Source organism: Tasmannia lanceolata, unplaced genomic scaffold (genome assembly GCF_043159265.1).
Source record: "Tasmannia lanceolata isolate RefF3 unplaced genomic scaffold, GAP_Taslan_0.1 ptg000006l, whole genome shotgun sequence".
Taxonomy (NCBI): domain Eukaryota; kingdom Viridiplantae; phylum Streptophyta; class Magnoliopsida; order Canellales; family Winteraceae; genus Tasmannia; species Tasmannia lanceolata.
In genome coordinates, this window is record NW_027518683.1 from 45,426,873 (window position 1) to 45,447,555 (window position 20,683).

General features: G+C 38.3%; 1 protein-coding gene and 1 long non-coding RNA gene across 5 annotated transcripts; one reads left to right on the forward strand and one right to left on the reverse strand.

The window, feature by feature from the left end:
• Positions 1 to 391: 391 nt before the first annotated feature.
• Positions 392 to 6,654, reverse strand: LOC143878639 (putative glucan 1,3-beta-glucosidase A). The gene is made up of 8 exons (XM_077380905.1): positions 6,440 to 6,654; positions 6,203 to 6,322; positions 5,912 to 6,109; positions 4,000 to 4,158; positions 3,404 to 3,573; positions 2,579 to 2,734; positions 1,779 to 2,131; positions 392 to 847 (listed from the first exon to the last, which is right to left on the reverse strand). Exons 1-8 carry the CDS (start codon positions 6,626 to 6,628, stop codon positions 666 to 668), a joined length of 1,527 nt encoding a protein of 508 aa, XP_077237020.1. The 5' UTR covers positions 6,629 to 6,654; the 3' UTR covers positions 392 to 665.
• A 7,659-nt stretch (positions 6,655 to 14,313) lies between these two features.
• Positions 14,314 to 19,677, forward strand: LOC143878640 (uncharacterized). 4 transcript variants are annotated; one of them, XR_013251055.1, is made up of 6 exons: positions 14,314 to 14,462; positions 15,908 to 16,016; positions 16,249 to 16,334; positions 18,151 to 18,246; positions 18,626 to 18,764; positions 19,261 to 19,677. It is a non-coding gene; the product is annotated as an uncharacterized LOC143878640 (long non-coding RNA). The 4 variants fall into 4 exon arrangements; XR_013251056.1 differs by lacking the exon at positions 14,314 to 14,462 and adding an exon at positions 14,467 to 14,590; XR_013251057.1 differs by lacking the exon at positions 14,314 to 14,462 and adding an exon at positions 14,719 to 15,181.
• Positions 19,678 to 20,683: the final 1,006 nt, after the last annotated feature.

The following is a 20,683-nucleotide window of genomic DNA, read 5'->3' on the forward strand; positions in this document are numbered from 1 at the left end:
GTAGAGTTTATGTGCAAATCATGATAATGGTGTGAATGAAGACAAATAAAAATCCTAAATCGAGGGTTTATGTTGATAAGCAAACAAGGGTTTTAATCAAACCCTAATTTTTAGTTGGGGAAGATGAGGGCATTTTGGTCATTTTCACCTCGCCGTCTTGTTCGTCCGGTTAAAAAAACCCAATGAAACCAAGGGAGTACTTGTAACTTTTTAAACTTAAGGGGTTAAGTTAAATGTGTCAGAAACCACAGGGGCTCTAAGTGTATTTTCCCCAGAAAAAAAGTGGAAACATCATTTCCACTTTAGACTTTTTGCTTTGTTTTAATGGGTCCTCATGAAAAGGGGCAAGAAAAGAGTTGGGTAACTTTCTTCATTATAGATGAGCCATGAATGAAAGCTTATTCAATAATAATGGATTACTAGTGCACTTTTGGGGTAAAGATTGCCCCGTATAAAATGATTCGCTAGAAGCTCTGGCTCTTGATTTGGCAAGACGATCGGCCAAATCGTCAGTGCTTCTAAGAATAAGAGAAAAAGAGTAAACACCATAGAAACACATATCTTTAATCGCATCCATATGATTGGCTAGTGTCTAGGGTCCCTCGTGGATCTTTTAGCCAACTAGAACAAAATTATCGAAAAAAAGATTAAATTGTAGTGAGATTCTACAAAGTTATGTAGCCGTTTTTAATCATCCACTCAAGACTCCAATGGTTATTAACGTTCTTGAGAGTCCAATAAGCCCATCCAAATGTGGCACGCCCAAATACCTCTAACTGGGCCTTTCCGAATCTCTGGAAGTCCTTCTTTGATGCTCCACGGACTTGCCACTCTGCAACCCATTCTCCTGCAATTTTCATTCCCTTATGCATTGGATCAATCATTGAAATTAAAGATGATAAATCAAAGAGAAGTGTGATTACATTGGCACCTTTTTTTGGGTCACTTCCAGCCCTTCTGTTTATATTATTTAAATTCATGTGTTGGCTTTCACTATTCCCACTAGAGCAGGTTTGGAACCCATGAAAAAGTATTCCGTGGAATATTTATGGGGCCAGTTATGAGAGATGGGTAGGAGAGGGAGAGACATGAGAGCGTGGGCTTTCCGCCCCTAGAGAAAACAGGAAAAAATAAATCCCAATTTTAAGTAGTGTGTTTTTTCGCCGTTTTAGGGATTTCTCTTAATTTCTCCAACCCTGGCCTATCCGGTCTTTTCCTCTCCCTCCTAACCCACCCATCTTTTATAATTGGGCCTATGTATAATTCTATGGAATATTTTTTTCACCGTTTTAGGGATTTCTCATGCTACATTCCTGTCCTCTCAGGTACCCCTCTTCCTCCGACCCCACCCATTTTTCATAATTGGGCCCATGAATATTACAAGGAATATTTTTTCATGGTTGCCAAACATGCCCTTTGGGCTACCAATGGGCCAGACCAGCATGCTTATCACACCAAAATTGACCTGGAAGCCTAAATGGGCCATTGTTAGGGCCCAATCAATTTTTGAACAAAAGTTGTGTTTGGGCCAAATATGTTGAACCCTATTTAGAAATGGGTCATATTACAAGAAGACATTTTTGGGTGAAGAAAACATATAAATAGCCTTAGTTAACTTTATCAATGAGTTCATTATTTCATAATCAGTTCATCTATGGCCCTGTTCGTTTTACATTGTGTTGTCATAAATTAGGTTTAATTTTGAGTCCAATAATCGGTTTTGGGGCTCACAATCTATTGTCGAAATCTAAAACGAATAGGGCTTAAGTAGTACTTACCGACAAAGGTGAGAGGACCATTGGATGTAGTTACAACGTTCAACTGTGCGGATCGATTGGTGTAGATGAAATCTATGTTCTGTTGCACAGTCATGTTGTTAAATATATCGGAGAATAGATTGTAGTAATGCACGTCTATGACAACACCATTAAGGCCGTTGGTGACCGGGAAGAGCTCCGTAGGGTCCGCGGGTCCCAGCCGGTTGGACATGACCACATAAGCACTGGAGGAGTGCCTCCGTACAGCATCATAACCGGCTTTGTAGTACTTGGTAAGGCTCTCGAGGGAAACTCCCGGTGACAGAGGCTCGTTGATCAGCTCCACTGCAGCAAGGCTCGGATTCTGGGCATACCTGAATCAATTCAATTGATATAAGGTTATGGGTCCCATTGATTGCACCAATTGGTGGGTAATGTTTTTTTTCTTGGGGAGGGAAAATTGATATTTACACCCTCACCTTTCATGTATTGAGCTGCACTATAGTAAGTTCACAAGCATGTCCACAGGAAAGTACTGGTAGAGACACCTTGTTCAATGATCCAAGCCATTTTCCTAATGGGCCAAGACCCACAAAGTCTGGCTCATCAAAGTACAATGTTTATGACTCTCCAAGCAGATGAACTTTTCAGATCATCAAATAAGTGGGCCCATCAGAGCTTTCATTATCTCCAAGGACATACATGAAAACTTACCATAAAGAGGCTCAAGTATAATGGTGTTCCTCACAAAACTAGGGTGTGTAAATGTTAAAATTCTTTGGAAAATTCAAATGAAAGTGTAATGTCATTCATGGTGAAACCTGGAAGCAAGGAACTCAATAATAGCAACTGTTTGTTGGATGTTTTCATCAGTGTGTCCCCAATCTTGAAATCCATCTCTGGAGCCACTGTGTTCGAATCCGTTCTGTGAACCCGGAGCTGCGTGCAGATCAATTATAACCTTCACACCATATTTTCTGCATAATGCAACCCAAACTGGAATTAGATAATCCCCATCTTTAGCTATGTTGTTAATTGGGGAAAACCACCAACAGCCTAACTTCTGGGTGTTTGAGGAGTGCCCAGTGCAGATATCATGTCTCGAGAAAAGAAAGTTGCCTATTTTTTAAAAAGAAACGGTGGTTTTAGTCATGATCCTAAGTGGTTTAAGGGCCTAGCCTAACACATTCCATCAGTGCTAGGATTTTGGCTTATTGGTTAGGTACCAAACATTAGTATCGGAGCCAACACCACTTCTCATGGTCCAGTGGTCGAGTCACCCAAGGGGCAACAAGTGAAAATGATTTCTTGGAACAACAAAGTGAAAGCTATCACGGAGTGAGCTATAGAACAGAATGGTTAGAAGGGTTACATGTGAAAAGGGCTACTTAGAGCAACCTGAGCGAGCCAGCCTGCCGAATAGACATCAGGTGAAAAGGGCTACTTGGAAGCAATGAAAGAGTAGGCCCGGGACGTTGGTTGCATAGTGTGGTGGAATGTTTAGATCTTCAGTGGCTTAACATTCATTATAAGCATAGTCAAATCTTAATATCCTAAGTGTGCTTTAACATTCATTCAGTCCTACGGATTTCGGCGTGTGGCATTCATTATGATCTTAGTTTTTGAAAATTTACTTTTTTACTTACCGTGCCCATAAAAATGCGTTATCCAAAGCTTCTAAGGATCCCCCCACGAATGGCTTCGGAGGTGTGGGATCACTTGAAATCCACCACCCAACAGGAATTCTTACAGCATTTAACCTGTTCTTCGATATGAATTTGAAATCTTCTTCGACAATGAAGCTGTTCCAGTGATCCTGAGATTTGAGGAAAGATTTATTAACTAGGAACTATACAATTCATGCGTAGAGCAAAATTATGGTTTACCTTGGTCCAAAGCGGACCCATGGCATAGTGATCTAGACTGTTTAGCGGGACGGGCCCGTACCCGTACACTCTTTGATCTGATGGCTAGAATTGACTGAATGTAGAGTTATTTTTAGAGTGTACACCCAAATTGCAATCTCTACCCAAGTTTTAATTTTTTTAGACAGCAATTTAAACAGATTGCAACCAAAGTGGCCCAACTTGCAATTTCCGTGTACACCCATACCCAAATTAATCGAATTAAAATGATTTTGTCCCAAATGATTATTCATAAATAAAGGCTAAGTTTCAGCCACCCTTGTCATGAACGATTTTCCTTGAATTAAATGAGTTGAAGCTTTCTTGAGGTGTCTTACTTTCATAACTTGGGGGGCCTTTTCAGGACCATAACCATTTGTAATTTGGAATTCTCCTTGCATTGTTCGGGCTATCCTCATCACAAAAACAGATGGATCGTCATTAGCCCAACTCGAATTGCCTCCAAAATCTGCCGTTACAGAATCCTCAGTTTTAGCCTGTTTACGACATAATCAAAGTTACATTTTTTTAAAGGTGCATAATCAACATTACTAAAATGACAATCATGCATAATCAAGGTTCCTTTGTCTTCCTACTCCCATGAGTTCATTTATGGGGCCAGTTGTGAGAGACAGGCCGGAAAGGGGGAAAACTTGAGAGTGGGAAGCATGAAAAGCTCCCTCAAATACCAATTTTAAGTAACGAATATTTTTTTCACTGCTTTTTATGGTATTGTTGATGCTCTCTCCATTCCCATTGGCTGAAATCTCTCTCTTCCCCCCCCCCCCGTACTTCACCCCATCACACTAGGGCCTGCAATTATTCCATGGAATAATTTTTCATGGTTGTCAAGCGTGGGCTACATATAAATTAAGTGCAATGATTCGATGCAGGTCGCACCTATACCAATAAGGCTGCTAGTGGCCCTGGCGGGCCTTGCAGAACTAATGCATTCGAGTCGCATTAAATTGATTCCTTACAGGATTTTTTTGTCTGGCAGATCCGATTCAAATCCAGTATGTAGACCGGTGTTTAAAATCACGAAATGCGGCCGAAGAAAATCCTAGTGGACTTAGCACGACATGGTCAAGTACTCGGTTGACACGGCTAAGAACTCGGTTGACCTGGTCATAATTCGGGAGAGTCAAAGGAGTTTTTGTTGACTCTATAGGGCAAAACTAGGACCACGGATGCAGTGCAATGTGCAATGTGGCCAAGATAAAAGAGGGTCAACTCGGCGTGGACGCGGGAGAGTTTTTAAACTATGGTTTTGACCTTCACCAACCATGGTCTGACCGAAAACCCATTCAGATGGCATTAAAAAAGGATCTGATCCAATCATTGAAAAACCAAATACTCCCAAAATCGAGGGTAGAATCGCAGAAGTGATTCCTTTTCGCCAAAAATTACAGGTGCAACACAGGATGATTATTAGGAATTCGGGTTGAGCTTTTACCATTAAATCGGGTCGGGTTTGGGTTGAGTCCAATTCATTTTTTTCAAAAGCTCGACCCGACCCAAGTTGCACCGCTACCAAAAATCTCAGCCCAAGATGTGATTTTGGAATAAAACTAGAACCGCGGGCTGTATTCTTTTACCAAACCCCAAGTCTTAATCTGGCATGTCCTAATCTAAATACACTCCAACAGGAATATGTTCAACATAAGTGAGCCTAACATCAGATCATGTCAATAAATAATGATTAATAATCTAATACTGCTCTTTTGTTTGTGCCTTCAATCATTTGATCTGGATCTGATGCTTCCCACGTGGAGACGACTCCTTATGCAAATTGGGTGTGGGCCCATCAACCTAGTAGGTGGTGGTCCCCACACTATCAGATCAAGTCAATTCACGTAGTGCATCGACTTTTGAATCTAATTGCAGATAAGATTGTCTTACTTTAATCTTATTTGCTAATGGACACATTAAAGCTCTTTGGGAGCCACTACCTATGTTATTTCCAAAACTAATTAATATAAACATGAGGACTGATAGATGCAAGAACCCTCTTTATGCAAGGGCCAGAGAAGGGCCCTTGAATAGATCCACGTCATTTTTAAACTCAGTTGAGAAACTGAATTCGGTTGCACTTCATTCGGTTGCACTTAATGATGTGGATCTATTCAAGGGCCCTTGTCTTTCACTCCTCTATAAACATTTGCAAATAACTTTTAGATGTTTTCAAAGAGGACCTTAATCTTCCTAGCAGAATTGAGGAAAAAAAAGGGAAAATTAGCAAACAAATACCTGTAAGAAAAACCCATTTGGTGCTTTGATTCTAACACGATTTCTATCATCAGCTTTCCTTACAATCTCAAAAGTTTCCCATGTGCCAGTGGTGTTTGAAATTGCTACTACCTCAACTCCTTCTCCTTGTTTGTCTATTCCCATGAATTGTTTGTTGAAAACCCTCAAATTGAAACTAGATTCTGTGATCCTCCACAACTGCACAAAATGAAAACCAAATGTACTTTTCTTTCTTTCTTCATGGAAATTTATTTTCATGAAAGAACAGAAAGCATATCATCAAAAACTTACACTGAAAGTTTCCCACCCCGAAGGATTTGTCCGATTCGCAACGATTATTGTTCCACCCCCACTTTCAGCGCTTAGGTACTTCATTGTCGTTACAGACATGAATTGAACTCCAGTACCATCCTAAAAAAAGATCAAAACCATGAATTATATGGCATCAAAAAAAAAAACACACTATACCACTAAGGACCCAAGGCCCATATTAGAAAACATGTTACTGAGGTTGAAAAATCACCATACCAGAAGATCTTTGTTGGGTATTCCATCAAAAAGAGATGGTTTTATCCATCCTTCTGTAACAAGCCAACCTCCGAGATTCACAGCTCTATACTTGAAATTAGGGGTTACCCTTGCAGCACATGAAAGAGAGAGAAGACATGAAAATAAGTACAAGCTTATCAGCCACTTCATGAAAGAGCAGCTTGCCATTTTCCACTCTATCTGCCAGTGAATGAAGGAGATTTCTGACCCATATATAAGATACATAGTATAGATTGTTTAGTGTTCTAGAAACTTTGACCAAGTGTAAGTTGAAAACCTCATAATATCATGAGACAAGTGGGTGGGCAGGGTGGCGATGCTTTTAAAGTCTAAGAAGGAAAAAGAGGTTGAGAATTGTTCTTTCATGTAGGTATAAATCTATTTTTGAGAGTCAAGACTTTGACGAGATGTTATTGGAGTAATGCTAGTGCTAGCTGCATACGCGATCAAACACGCCCGTGGACTTATCTTTAACCAAAACAAATTCATAGGTAGTGATGGCATTGAGTTGGGTGTCCTGAATTCAACTCAGTTCGGTCCGAATAAATCTTTGCGCCACCCAGGCTGAACCAACCCGCTATTTAAGTGAGTTCGATCCGGTTCAGGTAAGCTTATTTTGATCCACTTTGAATGAGGGGTTTTAAGGCTTATTTAGTTTTTATGATGAGGATGGAGAGTTCAGAGAGGGTGAGAATGGTGTACAAGAGTGTTGGCCCCAATTTGATGGATCAATTATGATCATAAGAGAAAGGTAAAGGAGCTTGGGAGATACATGCCCAAAGGGCCCGTGTAGAGCTCCACTAAAAGACTAGTGTAACACCGAAATATAAAGAATTTTTATATATTAGAACATACTTACAAGAAATTCCTACACTTGTTCTCCCTTAAGCCTTCACCCTTGAAGCTTCTCTCTAAGCCTACTCTTGCAGTTCTTAAGGATCCAATCTCTACAGAAAGACTCCATACTTATAGACTAAAAAGACACCTAAAAATAGTAAATACATTAACCACATAGTTTTAGTTTCCATGAGTCCTCTAGGTATTTTAAGCAACTACGAAGGAACTCACCATTTTGAAAAATATGGGTGGGGCCTACAATTGGGCCTTAATGGGCCTTAATGTCACTGTACGACCAACTCCATAAGATGATCCAAACCATCCATTTGATGGGCCACAATGTAAATAGGTTTTGCCCCAAAAATCATTTCCATAGGATGATCGCAACCTTCCAATCTATAGAGGTTGTGCAGATATTGTATAATTGTTCGATTTTCCGCAATTTTTTCCATTCGTCTGTCCAAGATCAATGATTGGACCATGCAAAATAGAAATACCTTTTCTTGGGTAAAGGAACAGATGACTCGATTTATTTCCGTATCGATCATCATATATGTAATAACTAGGACATCTATTTCAAATGCATATCCTATCTTTGCGTAGAACTGGTTCATTGAAATAGAATATTTAAGAATCATTAGGTTGGAAAAAATTTCCTATCATGTGAATTACTTTAGCTTGCCAAACAAGGGCTAAGAGGAAAAAGAGCACAGGTATTACTGGCATAAAATCTACGATTGAATTATCGATCCTAGGGGGTGCAAATCCATAATAGGCATATAGAGATTATTGTACGTCAAATAACACCAAAAGTGTTGGTTTCAGAAGATGGAATGTCTAATGATGCTATTCATACCTATTCACTATTGCTCCTCTATAATCCCATATCAAATAACGATAACGAAAAAAAATCTTCGGAAGGCTAGGATCAGCCTATGGAAATTATATTTTGGGACGCAACCCATTTACGTTGTAGCCCATCAAATGGACGGTTTGGATCATCCTATGGTGTGGGGTTCATTTTGAAAAGTATGGGTGGGGCCTACGTTGTTCAAAGATGAGCCCACCAACTGTTCCTGTTGAGAGAGAGAGAGAGAGAGGGCACGTGTCGAGACTGTGGAGATTGCAGACATTTATTTGGCCTTGCATAAAAGATCAGCACTTTGGTACGGCTTCCTATTGACTTTGTAGGTGTCGGCCGTTATGACCTTAGAACTTGATAAGATTGACACTGAACTTTAGAAAGTTCTATGATCTTTTTCATAGATATCTGGTTAAGGGAAAGTGATTTGTTCGCGCCCTTTTTTTCCTTTGGGCCACCCCCTCTAAGTGTATTTATTACTACACTTTTTATGGTTGGCCAGAGATGATGACACATGAGAACAATGAGAGAGAGAGAGAGAGAGAGAGAGAGAGAGAGAGAGTTCTTTGTGAAACCACCATTTAGTCAGTCCGATTCAGGACCTTTTGCATGTGGATTTATTCATTTATACTTTTTGGGTTGACCATAGCATGTGGATTTATTACAACAACAAGAGATTTGAATCGAGGACCTTTTGCTCTGATACCATGTCAAACTACCGATTACTCCAAATGCTTAAGCTTTTGGAGAAGTCGTTATTCTTTTATCCTTTAACAATCTTTACATTTTGTCTTTGAAATGTTAAAATTTTTATTAAGGTGAAGCAACCATGACCAAGTCAGTCATGGGGCTGAAAATACAAGACATAAAGAAAAATTGGAACAACAATAGAGACTACTCAAGGAGGATGCAAATTAGCCAGTCAGTGGCTGCCTACAAACATTTGATCTTATTGGATGGTGCCACTAGGGAAGGGGAGAAGAAGATTAGTGGATCCATTAATACGACATCAATAAGAAGCACGATTCAGTTCCTCTATAATTCTTTGAATTCAAAGATCCAAATCATTCCTCAATTCATTGCACGATTCAGTTTTCTTGCATAAAGGCCTTAAAATATTCAGTGGGAATCAAAATTTGGGGATAAGGCCAGAATGGTTTACTTTGGTTCGATTGCATTCATGTCTCTGCGATCCGAGCTTGCTCGAAATCAGTGGACGAGTTCTTCACCTTTTCGGCTTAATCAGCCAATGCAAAACTGATAAGAATCCTGAGATAGAGATGAGAGATGGGTGAGCCGAAATGGCAACCAGTCCCATTTTTCAAAGATCGTGAGCCTGCTACCTTTATAAATGGGTTTTCAATGTATTTAATCTCATCATCCGCAGAACATATCGAACAGCTCGGCTTGGACAACAGTACTTAAAATGCTTCAAGGAGGTAAAACGACCTTTAAGTATCACTCCAATCTTCCCGCTTGCTTTTAGAAGCATTTAACATTTGCAAATTGTGGGCCAAAGGTTCGCGCTCGCACAATGTAGGAAGTGTGATGTAGGGTGCTACTGGAGTTTTTTTTGGAACACTTCGCACTTCGCTCATACCCATCGTTGCAAGGGAGGCGCCTTAAATTTTTTCTTATTAGATTTGGACCATTGATCATGATTCCTGTAGATCTTGATCGTTTGATGATCTCAGATCAACCACGATTGGATATGATCTAGCCTGTAGGATTGCAACGAGTCACGTGCCAATGATTAGAACTTAATTAAGCGCGATCTGGGCCGTAGGATAACAATCAGGCGCATACCAATGATCAAATCTCAATCGAAAGTGATCTTGACCATATATTGAAGATCAGTCGCGATGCAAATGGTCAATTGACCTTTACCATGTAGACCAAGTTTTTACAGTAGTCAACAATCATGATTTGGAGTCGATCTGGACTAAGAATCGTGATTGAGATTGATCTAACTATCAGATTTCAATTCGCTTTGATCATGTACCATTATAAGTTTCAATTCAAACATAAAAGGCACCAGAAGGTCCATAAAAGACCAAAAACCAACCATTTATAGAACAATCCGAAAATCTATGTGCTGACTAACCGATTTAGAATTTCCAAATCCCTCTGCATTCTCTTTAATATTTTTTATTTCCACATTTTCTTTGATTTTTGTTTCTCTCTTAGAGACTTGTCAAATCCTAAGGTTGGTCGGGTCTGTTTCAGTTTGCGCATCACATAACCATACATAAGTAGTTTTTTTCTACCGAGATTCATTGTTTCTTGGAGGCAAATTTGGGGATCACTGTTCACATTTGTTCTATTATTGGTGGGGGTGAATATTTTCTTAAAGAAAGCAAGTACAAGTAACACACCTAGAATGTGTCCACCAAATCATTCCTCATCCCCTACCCATTTGGTTCAACAAAATCAGCCAGGAAGAATTCTTAATCAAATCCCCCTCTCAATTAAAAAAACCTCTTTTTTCTCCCCCTCACTCACATTGTCCCTGTCTTACCAATATAGGCAGAATTTCTCCAAGTCCAAGATCTAGTTCTAGTCTAACTAGCGGACTCATCGACTAACTCTCCTCTTTCTCTCCTAGTGCACTATGCACTATAGCTGGGCACAATGCACTATGACAATCGTGGTTACACTGGTTATACCACGTAACCAGTACAAGGAGAAACCGACGTGGAGTGGGTAATAAGAGAAAACTCAACAATAACACTATGTAGGCAAAGCCAATCAAACACAACTCGTAATCTCCCCTCTAAAATCCCCGTGTTGTTTTATAGTGGCAACCCTTACATGTAATGAAAACCTTAAACCAACGTGAATCCATTTCCCAATAGAAAATATATATTAGTAAGACGTGCTAAAATTAACTTGCACAATTTTAATTCGACACCTTTCCATTGATCGATGGTCAAATCTCTCGATTGACTCAGTCCCCAGATATCCAATGGTGGCAATCACGGAATTCATGATGGCCCACATGGTCAACGGTCTTAGTCAAATAAGAGAAGCACAACGGACATTAGATGATATTTTCATCATTACCACCTCCTTTTGTTGTCTTTTTGTAGAGAAAGACTGCAACTCTACATCATTTGCTTGTTTATACGAAAATGACAAACAAGAGGTGGTGGAAAGATCATTTTATGTTCCCAAAATTGAGATAAGAGGCAGAACGTTCTCCTTGGGGGTGCAATTTTGGCCCTGTCAGCCCGGACTGCCCTGACCCACCCTGAGCCTGAACAGGATCAGGGCTAGATTTTCCAACCCTGAGCGGGTTCATTTTTTTAGACCCTGACCCAGGTCAGGTCGGGTTTTGGGTTAATGCCTCGGGTCACCCTGACCCGGCCCAACCCTAAGTTTTCTATTATAGAATTGAATCATATGTGCATGTTTCTTTTGCTAATGTTTTCTATTATCTTGGATTGATTTTTCTTTAGATTATTATTATTAATTGTCTCTGTTGCCCGTCATGTTGTTGAATTCATATTGTCTTATTTTGTTCCCTTTCTGTGTTTATTGATCATTTTGTTCTATATGATATGTGGTTGCTTTATTTTTGGCACTCTTAACAAGTATTTACACTAGAGCCAATTAGGGCCGGCCGGCCCAGCCCTGCCCAATCAGGGCCAATTAGGGCGGGCCAGGGCCGCACTGAGCCCTGTAGGGCGGGCAATGGGTTGAGGTTTTTCGGCCCTGACTCAGGGTCAGGGCGGGTCATGGTCGAGATAATGGGATCTAGGGTTTTGAAAAACCCGACCCAACCTGACCGTGTTGCAACCCTAGTTCTCCTACTAGTCTCTCACTATCTATCTGCAACTACTACCGGTAAAACCCAGTACTATAATTATTACGATATTATTTTTCATGGAATAGACACTACAAGAAAAGTTGTTTTTACAGACGTTCTGTTACCGACGTTCGCAAAAAACGACCCTAATATTATATATACACCAACGCTAATAAATAGAAAGACGGTGAAAGGGTTATTTCCGCGCCAGTAACCTACACCGCCCAGAAAATAGCCTTATTTATTTACCGATGTTTTAGGAAAGTCACTAAAAGTGAATATTGACCGACGTTTTATAAATAAAACATCGCTAATTAATTTGATAATGGCTTTTATATTAACCGACGTTCATGTGTGTCGCTGAATATGAGAACCAGCGGCATCTTTTCTAAAACGTCGGTGAGTAGAAAAAAAAAGTCGCGCTAGGTTTCCCTTCTCTCCCGCGCGAAAGTCCCCTCATATTCCAGATTTTTCATTTTCCCTCTATTAGGGTTAGTCGAAATTAGAGTTGTTTTCCCGCCTTCACGCTCAAAGCCCTCTCGATTAGGGTTTTAGGGTTCTTTTCCACCCTTATTTCGTTGTTTGCTCAAGCTCAAAGCCTCTCAAAAATAGGGTTTTTCTCGTGGCTAGAAGTGATCGGAAAGGAAGCTTTCTCTGCAACTTTAATGAATCTGTGATTTTGATCGAGTTGAAGTTGAAGCAAAACACTTTCAAGGTAAACATCATCTTTTTGGTGTCAATCATTCTCTCTCTTCTTTGATTTACTTTGGTTTGGATTTTTTTGGTTTTGAGTTTTCTCTTCAGCTTTGTTCGGTGGGGATTTGGGTTGGCTTTGAGTTTGGGTTAGGGTTTCGGTGGGGTTAAGGTTGTGATTCCGGTGGCGATTTGGGTATGGCTTGGGCTTTCAATTGAGATCTAACCTAGGGTTTCTCTTGTTCTTTCCTTATTTTTCCTTTTGACTATATCCCTCTTTGTTAATTTCTTCTTCTGCTCTTATTTTAGGAGAGAGATTGTGATATTTGTGGTGTCGGAGCTGTTGGTGTGAATCATCATCCTTTGAAGAAGAGCACGGCATTTTTGCTCGGCAACGAGGTAAAAGACAAGTCCCTATTTGATGAAATGCCTCTGTAATGAGACTTTGAATGATCTTGGATCAATCTTCACCCCCTCTGTTAAATGGAATTTGCTGCCAAAATCCATGGAGCTATCTTGCTTAGCATGTGTTAATCTTTGTGTTTTCTCTTTGACTGTAATGCTCTATAATTGCTTATGTTCATTTTGTTCTCATTAATCTTGTTTATGCCTGAATGGATGATGGGAAGATGAGTTAAAAACATGTTCCTTTGACTCTTACAATGGTGGAAATCTTTAGTTGTTTATGGTATATTTAGGTCTTTTAAGGGATTGCTAGAAGTGCATAAGTTTCGGAATCTAGTTTTTATTTTTCCTTAGTCTCTGAAATTGCTTACATCTGTCAATGATAGATCCATATGGAAAATAGGAGTGACTACAACAAGAAAAGTTAAAATGCTCTAATCTATATTATGTACAACATGAAGCTGCAAGAAAGAAGATGCAGAACATTGATCCAATCTTGGCAGACCATATTGATTCTAACAATAATTGGATAGCTGAAAAAGAAGATTCTTTTCTTCTTGTTGATCGTAGCAGTCTGGATAACAATGGCATGGTGTTTGATTTCATTGCTATTCAATCATTTCTTGTTCGTTCAACTGATGTACCACTTTGACCACCATCCCAATTGGTTGGTAGTAGTTTTGGATCTACTTCCCCACCTAATAGGAGAAAGAGTACTACTAAAAGTAAGTATAATTTCTAGTTTTATAAAATCTATATTCTAGTTCAGCTTTATAATAATTATTTTGAACATTAATGCAGTTAAAATTAAAGGTAAGGTTGTAGCACATGTGTATCATGTTACAATAGACGAGGGAGAGGAGTATAGATAATCCCCCATATAGGAATTATAAGTATATTGAGCCTACACAAAGTTCAAGAAAGATATGAACCACTGACCTATAAAGTTATGTTGCCAAAATATGATTACTATATAATGACAATGTAAACAAGACGAAAAGTTAGGGACAATGCTAAGCACACAGATACAATAGCACAATTCTTTTTTATCAGGATTAACATACTTACTATTTACATTAATAAACCTAAGGCAAACTATTACTGATGAAGTAGAAGAACTTCGATCAGAACATACCTCCTTGGCACAAGCATTACATAGAAGCAGAGTAACAAGAAGTTGGTGCTGCTTTTGAACGACCGGAAAGATAACAGCTGCAAAACTTAAATTGACCAAAATAATGAGAAATGCACAAAATAATCAAAGACAAAGTTATGAGCTTCGTGACATATACAGTTGACAGTTTGTAATACATAGCTTCACAATGGAGTACTTGCCAACATGAGATTGCAGAATAAAACAAGGACTGTTGATAAACTTTACAAGATACAGAATCAAGGTTTTTGGAAAGTTAATCATCTTTTAAGATTCCCCAATATCAGTGAGATTGTTGGATTTTTATCATTTAGCAATACAGAAGGTTCATAAGATATTGATGGGGATTTTTATCAATTAGCAATACAGAAGGTTCATCCCAGATTTCCCATAATTTGTTGCAATTTCCATAGAATTGGTGGGAATTTTTCATGAAAATTGATTCCATTATTGGGGCGGGTGGGAGCCTGGGAGGTGTGCTGAATTTTTTATTCATCATAAGATGTTTTAATTATTAGTATCTATTGAGATTTCATTGACATTAGACAAAGTAACACAGTCTATCTCTTTGTATATTCTAACCAGCTTTTCCTTGTAAAACAGCACTATCAAAGGTGAAGTTTCAAATGCCTTGCCTGCCACTATCTTTTCCCATGAGATTCCCAAATGACTGTTATTCTGCTCATCTGTTTGTTCATGAATGGAATTGATGACATTTTTTAGGAGCAAATCCAGTTGCTTTAAGTGTCTTTTGGGCAAAGTCAATGTGGCAAATGCTATTGTAATGTCATGGGAAGCGACCTTTTATGAGAATAAAATCAGCTCATCATTTAATATTCAGATACTAATGATGTCATCTAGTCAAGGCTGTTAGACATTAGTGCTACATTTGCTTGCCATTTTCTCTCTAAATTTTTCCTTCTCATTGAGTGAATAAATGCAGTGAGGAAAAAACATCCAAGGGTTAGTGTTGGGTTCTGCCTGGGAGTTTTATAACATTCTAATGTAGGGTGTCCAACCAGTTTTCCAAATTTCACAAATTTACATAGAAAAGATGTATTCGTGTAGTTTTTAATTGTTATAATTCACAAATTTCTTCTTATTTATACAGTTCTTACATTTTGCAAGTGGTACCACCTAATATGGGGTTCATCCTGATGAGGCAAGAAGCATTGATTCTGGATTGGATCGAATGAGGAATGCGTCGACTCTCCTATGCTGATCTTTTTGTTTTGTTTTTTTTATTTATTTAAAAAAAATTAGTTTCTTAAAGATACTTTTAACCTTGCAGAATTGTGGTCCTTATTTTGTAAACTTCAAGGGTTCTTTGTATCTTATTGATTTTAATTACACGACTAAAGGCTACAAATGTTAATGTTATGTGTTTGAGAGAATGCCCGAGAGAAACATGTCCTCTTGGAATGGAGTATTATTTTTAGATGTAAAAATAGAATGATCAAACATGCTAAAACAAATGTTTTAAATCAGTGGTTTTTCTTTTGGTTTTTATGGGATATGTATAAACCTACGCCAATCCCATTTGGTTACTTTCAGTGTGCCTTCATCAAGACACTTGACCTTTGATTGTAGCATCTTTTACTTTTCATTATGTGCTCTCAATCGCTATATTGAAGTTGTTTTATGGAAAATGTAAAAATCCTCATTACGTAGGTGCAATCTGGATTGTAGGTAGAATACAATGCTATTCAGAAAATAAGGGAGCCTCTGTCCATGATCCATCGGAGAAAACAGAACTTCGCATCAACGTTCTCTAGAGAAGCTGTATTTGAGTAACAAGGTTATTTCTTCTTTTGACCAATGATATCTGCCATTGATTTGTTTAGTGTTTTATCCTTTTTATTATTGCTGCTTGATTATTTGGGTGTTTTGTTTTGTAAGGCGATACGATATTTCTCATGTTACAGCTGGATATGATTTATCATAAACCAATTTTTTTTTATTGAGAGTGTCTTCTATTAGAATTTTCATTTTGTGTAGTAAGTGTTAAAATCATATAGGTTTCAATGCAGGGCTTATGATCAATCTGCGATAAGTTCAGGGAATTGATGCCGACATCTATTTCAAAGTTAGCAATTATGACGAAGATCTTGGGCAGGTAGTGTGGAATGCATGTTTCTTTTTTGTCAGTTTTAGTTTCATTTTCCCTCTCATATGAGGAGTAGGTGCTGATGGATTTTTGTCATGGCTTTTTTCTTTTTTTTTGTAAATTGGGTGAAATAAAGATTAGGTCCTAGATGATGTCTCATTCTTCTTTTGTTTCTGTGCTTTTGTTTTAGGCCAACCGAATTTTATTTATTAGTGATTGAACAAACTGAACCAGGAAATACCACTTGGTTGAAAGTTTTGCAAATGTCTAGAGTTGTGGTAATTTCGATGCATTTCAAACATTGTAACTATTTAGTGCTTAAAACATTATGGAGGTTTTGCTTTTTGTTTCTGTCAATATTTGACCTTCTATTTTTATTTTTCTTCATGTTGATGAAATCATAAGTTTATGTGAATCATGATTTTCCTTTTTCTGGCTTCATTATGTTCAGGTCATTTATTTTCTTGTGGACAAACCATTTTCAGGAAACCACACATAAAATGCAGGGAAAATGCGGTCACTTTTTGCCATTCAAAAAACAATGTAGTCACTTTTTAGGCCCTGTTTGATTTGGATTTTGAAGACCAATTGAACTGATTACTGGATTAAAGGTTGAGCAATTAGTGCAGTGCATGTTAAGTGTGCCTAGGAATGCTTTCAAGCCTTTGTTTGTAGGCTGATTGCTTCAGGTGATGAAATGGTTCTCAAGCCACAACAGATTTTGTGGACTATCTGCTGTCCATATGTGCAAGTTTTGTATTCCAGCTCTGGAGGAAGGGTGAATTGGGAGAGATGGCCAAGGACACCGTTTGGAACCGAGCTCTTTCAATTGTTATTTAGAGGGACTTCTATTTCCCTGTAAATTTTGGAAAGTAGTTTTCTTTCTTATAATTTATTTATTTTGTTTGAAACCAATGTCTACTTTTAGATCCTTTCCTTTGTATTAATAACTTCTATTTTACTTTATCTACTTCTGTCTTATCATTTTCCATGTATCTTGAAAAACAAAAATTCTCCATGGTGCATCCTGTTCATGGGTTTCTGTTTTTTGTCGCGCCGTGCATTCGCACGGGTTGCCCCACTAGTATATAAGTAAAGCGGAATCCTCTAAACTGTGGTGCTGCCACGTGTCAGCCCCTCCTCTTTCTCGCTTTAAATTTTTTGACGTGGAATTGATATTTAAGAGTTTAAAACCCTTAATCTTTTCTCGATTTGCTATCTTTCCTAAATCTTTTCATATTCATCATAATCCTTAATTAGCACATACAGAAGGATTTGGTTTCACTCCTGTTCGTTTGCAAATGTTACAATCCCTTTGCTTTTTCTCCCCTATTTACACTCTCTCATTAATTCCTCTCCCTCCCTCTCTCTTCCTTCTCATCTTCCCTTCTCTCTCTCTCTCTCTCTCTCTCTCTCTCTCTCTCTCTCTCTCCGCCCCCACCAGATTGAGCTATTGATCGAGCAGAGTCACACTTATGACTTGGGATTTTAGAAGCAGATGTCATGTGGAACAGCTCCTCCAAGCAAGAAGATTATACAGGGCTTCCAACAGAGTTTTGCTCATGTTGATTTCATTCAGGCAAAGGCAAAGATATTTATATCTTTTGTTATAGATTATTATCTCAGGAATATAGTAACATGATCCCTGCGCATAAGTTATTTTTAATAAGAAATGTTACCCTAGTATCCTTTGAGCATTGATTTTGTTGAAAAAATGAATTGATTCAACATGAACCCAACCTGATTTCAATGTAAAACCAACTCTCTACCCTCTGCAATTTTATTTCTTTCTTCACTATTTTATCAAGATGATGTGTTTTTGTAGGTATTTTTTTTGGGAAATGTATGGCCTAGCTCTTTGATCTTTGGAACCCGTCCTGCCGCTGATTCTAATAGACCAAAGCTGATAGACGCAGTTCAGGTAATTTTAATTTATGCTCTACGACCATTTGATTTTGGAATCTAAGTCATTGTTTATGCATTTGAGGAAATGGAAGAGTGATTATTTTATGTTGTGAATTGGTGTTGCTTCAAGTGAAACGATGGGAAGAAGTTAATCATCTAAGCATGAATCTCTTTACTGTCGATTTTTCTTGAAATCCTCGATTTGATAGTCTTTTGTTATGTTACAAAACATCCCAGATAGTGGTTCTCATATCAATTCAAAGCCTTTTAAATTTATTACATGGGTTGGCTCTCTTTTTATTTTATCTGTTTTTCTTCTCACTAAAAGTAAAAAAGGTAGTAACTTCCTTTTTGTTTCAAGAACTCTCTTGAAATTGGGGATTTCGTTTTTGTAGCTGGAAGACAAGGAGTTAATAAAAAAAGGAGGAAATTTGGTATTTAGTTTGCTGCCTAGAAGAGGGAGGAGTTACATTATATGATCATGGCAATAGAAAGCGAGGAGTTTGGGCTTTTCCGAGAGAGAGACAATGAGAGGTATGTTCTAGCACTCTATTTAGTTGAAAATTTGAAAGTGTTTTCTTTCTTTGTATCAATTTCTTTGGCGGCTAATTTTGCTACTATGGCAAATTGATGAAGCTATTCGAGCGTGTTTCCGTATCGTGAACGACCTTAATGCCTCTCTCAAAATTTGTGGAGGACCTCAGAAATTTCTATATATTGTTCTTAGCAGAGTACTAATTCTTATCAATTTCTTTTTTCGGTGAAATTTGTGGAGGATCTCTCTAAATTCTTAATTTCTATCTACTGTTCTAAGCGGTGTCTTAATTCTTCTCAATCTATTTTTTCCATGTAGGTGTTTAGTCTACCGGATGAAAAGTTAATGGTGTTATACTAGTTTGAAACTGAGGGGTCATTTGATTTATTTTTATTGAAATGTTTATATTGTAAGCACTGCTAAAACATATCAACTAATGGACCTTTTGTGTGGTTATGTTGGTATGTTAATTTCTATTACAAATATGCTGTGCAGTGACAAAAGCAAGCTTCAAAGAAAGAATTTTGAGCTCTGATTGGAGTAATGAAATATCTAGCGCAAAAGCAAGCTCATGTTTGAGGTTATCTAGTTCAAAGAATGCATGCATAATACCCTCTTCAACATCCAGTATTCTTAGTTGTTCCCATACCCATTTTCAAAGAATGTGGGGCTTCAAACAATAAGGCTAAATCTGCCAAAAAGGATATTCATTTTCAGAGTTTTTATACGGGACGGTGAAGTCTCGTGTGAGAAGAAGAGAAGATCAATTTTTGCTTGTAACTTTAGCTTGTTTACAATCTTCAATATATTGTCCTTGCTTGTAAATTTAGTTTGTATATAATTATAATTTGTAAAGATGGTTTGTTTCAATGCCATTGTAGTGAGAGGTTGTATAATAAGATCCCTATGTACATGTTACAGGTTGTATCTCCATTTGATGGACAAATTCAAAATAAAGGGATTTAAAAAAAAAAAATTATCTATATTTACCGACGGTCAGGACCGTCGGTGATTTCAACAATCAAAGTGCAGCCATATCCTATTCAGCGACGTTTTGTGAGTGTCGGTCTTATCACCGACGCTCTAAAAACGTCGCTGAATAGCATATTCACCAATGGTCAGTAACCGTCGGTGTAATTACCAACGCTCCAAAAACGACCGTAAATATACGTATCCAAAGGCCACTTAGGATTTAATGACGGTCGTGACCGTCGGTCTAATATTATATACACCAACGGTTTCTTAAAGCGTCGGCGATTGCCTTAACAGCAACGTTTGATTTTTATTTATAACGACCTTCATAAACGCCGGTATAAATGGTATCACCGACGTTTTTCAATAAGCGTCGGTATATACATTTAGGCACGGTAGCATCCGTGACGTTCACTAAAAGTGTCGGTGTAAGTTACACCGACATTCATTGGTATATGCACCGACGGTCATGACCGTCGGTGAATGTCCATTTTCTTGTAGTGAGAGTAACGTTACATTCGATATGACTTGGCTTTACTCCACCCGTCATTTACTTCTACGCTGCCAGATAAAGGCTTTGGGTCACATCTCGGCCGAAAGATAGAATGTGAGCGTCAGACTACAAAGTCTGGCTCTAAACTAGAAATCTCCTTAGTTTAACAATTTTAACTCCTCCAATTGAGATGGTTTTTAGATAATGGTTCTTTTCATTATGCTTGAACAAAGTCTAGGCTCGTCCAATTAGAGTGGGACCAAGGACTCTAAGCCAAATTTAAGATGTTTTGGCGATGAGATCACAATACACCTGGCAATGGGTCCCACCATTCTATGGTTGTAAAATTTCCGGGCAAGAACCAAAAAAACCTAGAAACCATATAAGGGTGAAACTTGGGAAACCCGTTGGCTCAGGTTGGGTAGGCATTTCCTCAGTTTGGGTTGGGAAAAG

What these genes read in the sequence shown, in the direction of transcription:
- LOC143878639 (XM_077380905.1), bottom strand. Translation starts at nt 6,628, where the DNA reads ATGGCAAGCTGCTCTTTCATGAAGTGGCTGATAAGCTTGTACTTATTT. An exon ending in AGGCCCCCCAAGTTATGAAA is followed by an intron (nt 3,574 to 3,999) that starts GTAAGACACCTC and finishes CTCAAATCTCAG; the next exon opens with GATCACTGGAACAGCTTCAT. An exon ending in AACGCATTTTTATGGGCACG is followed by an intron (nt 2,735 to 3,403) that starts GTAAGTAAAAAA and finishes TGCATTATGCAG; the next exon opens with AAAATATGGTGTGAAGGTTA.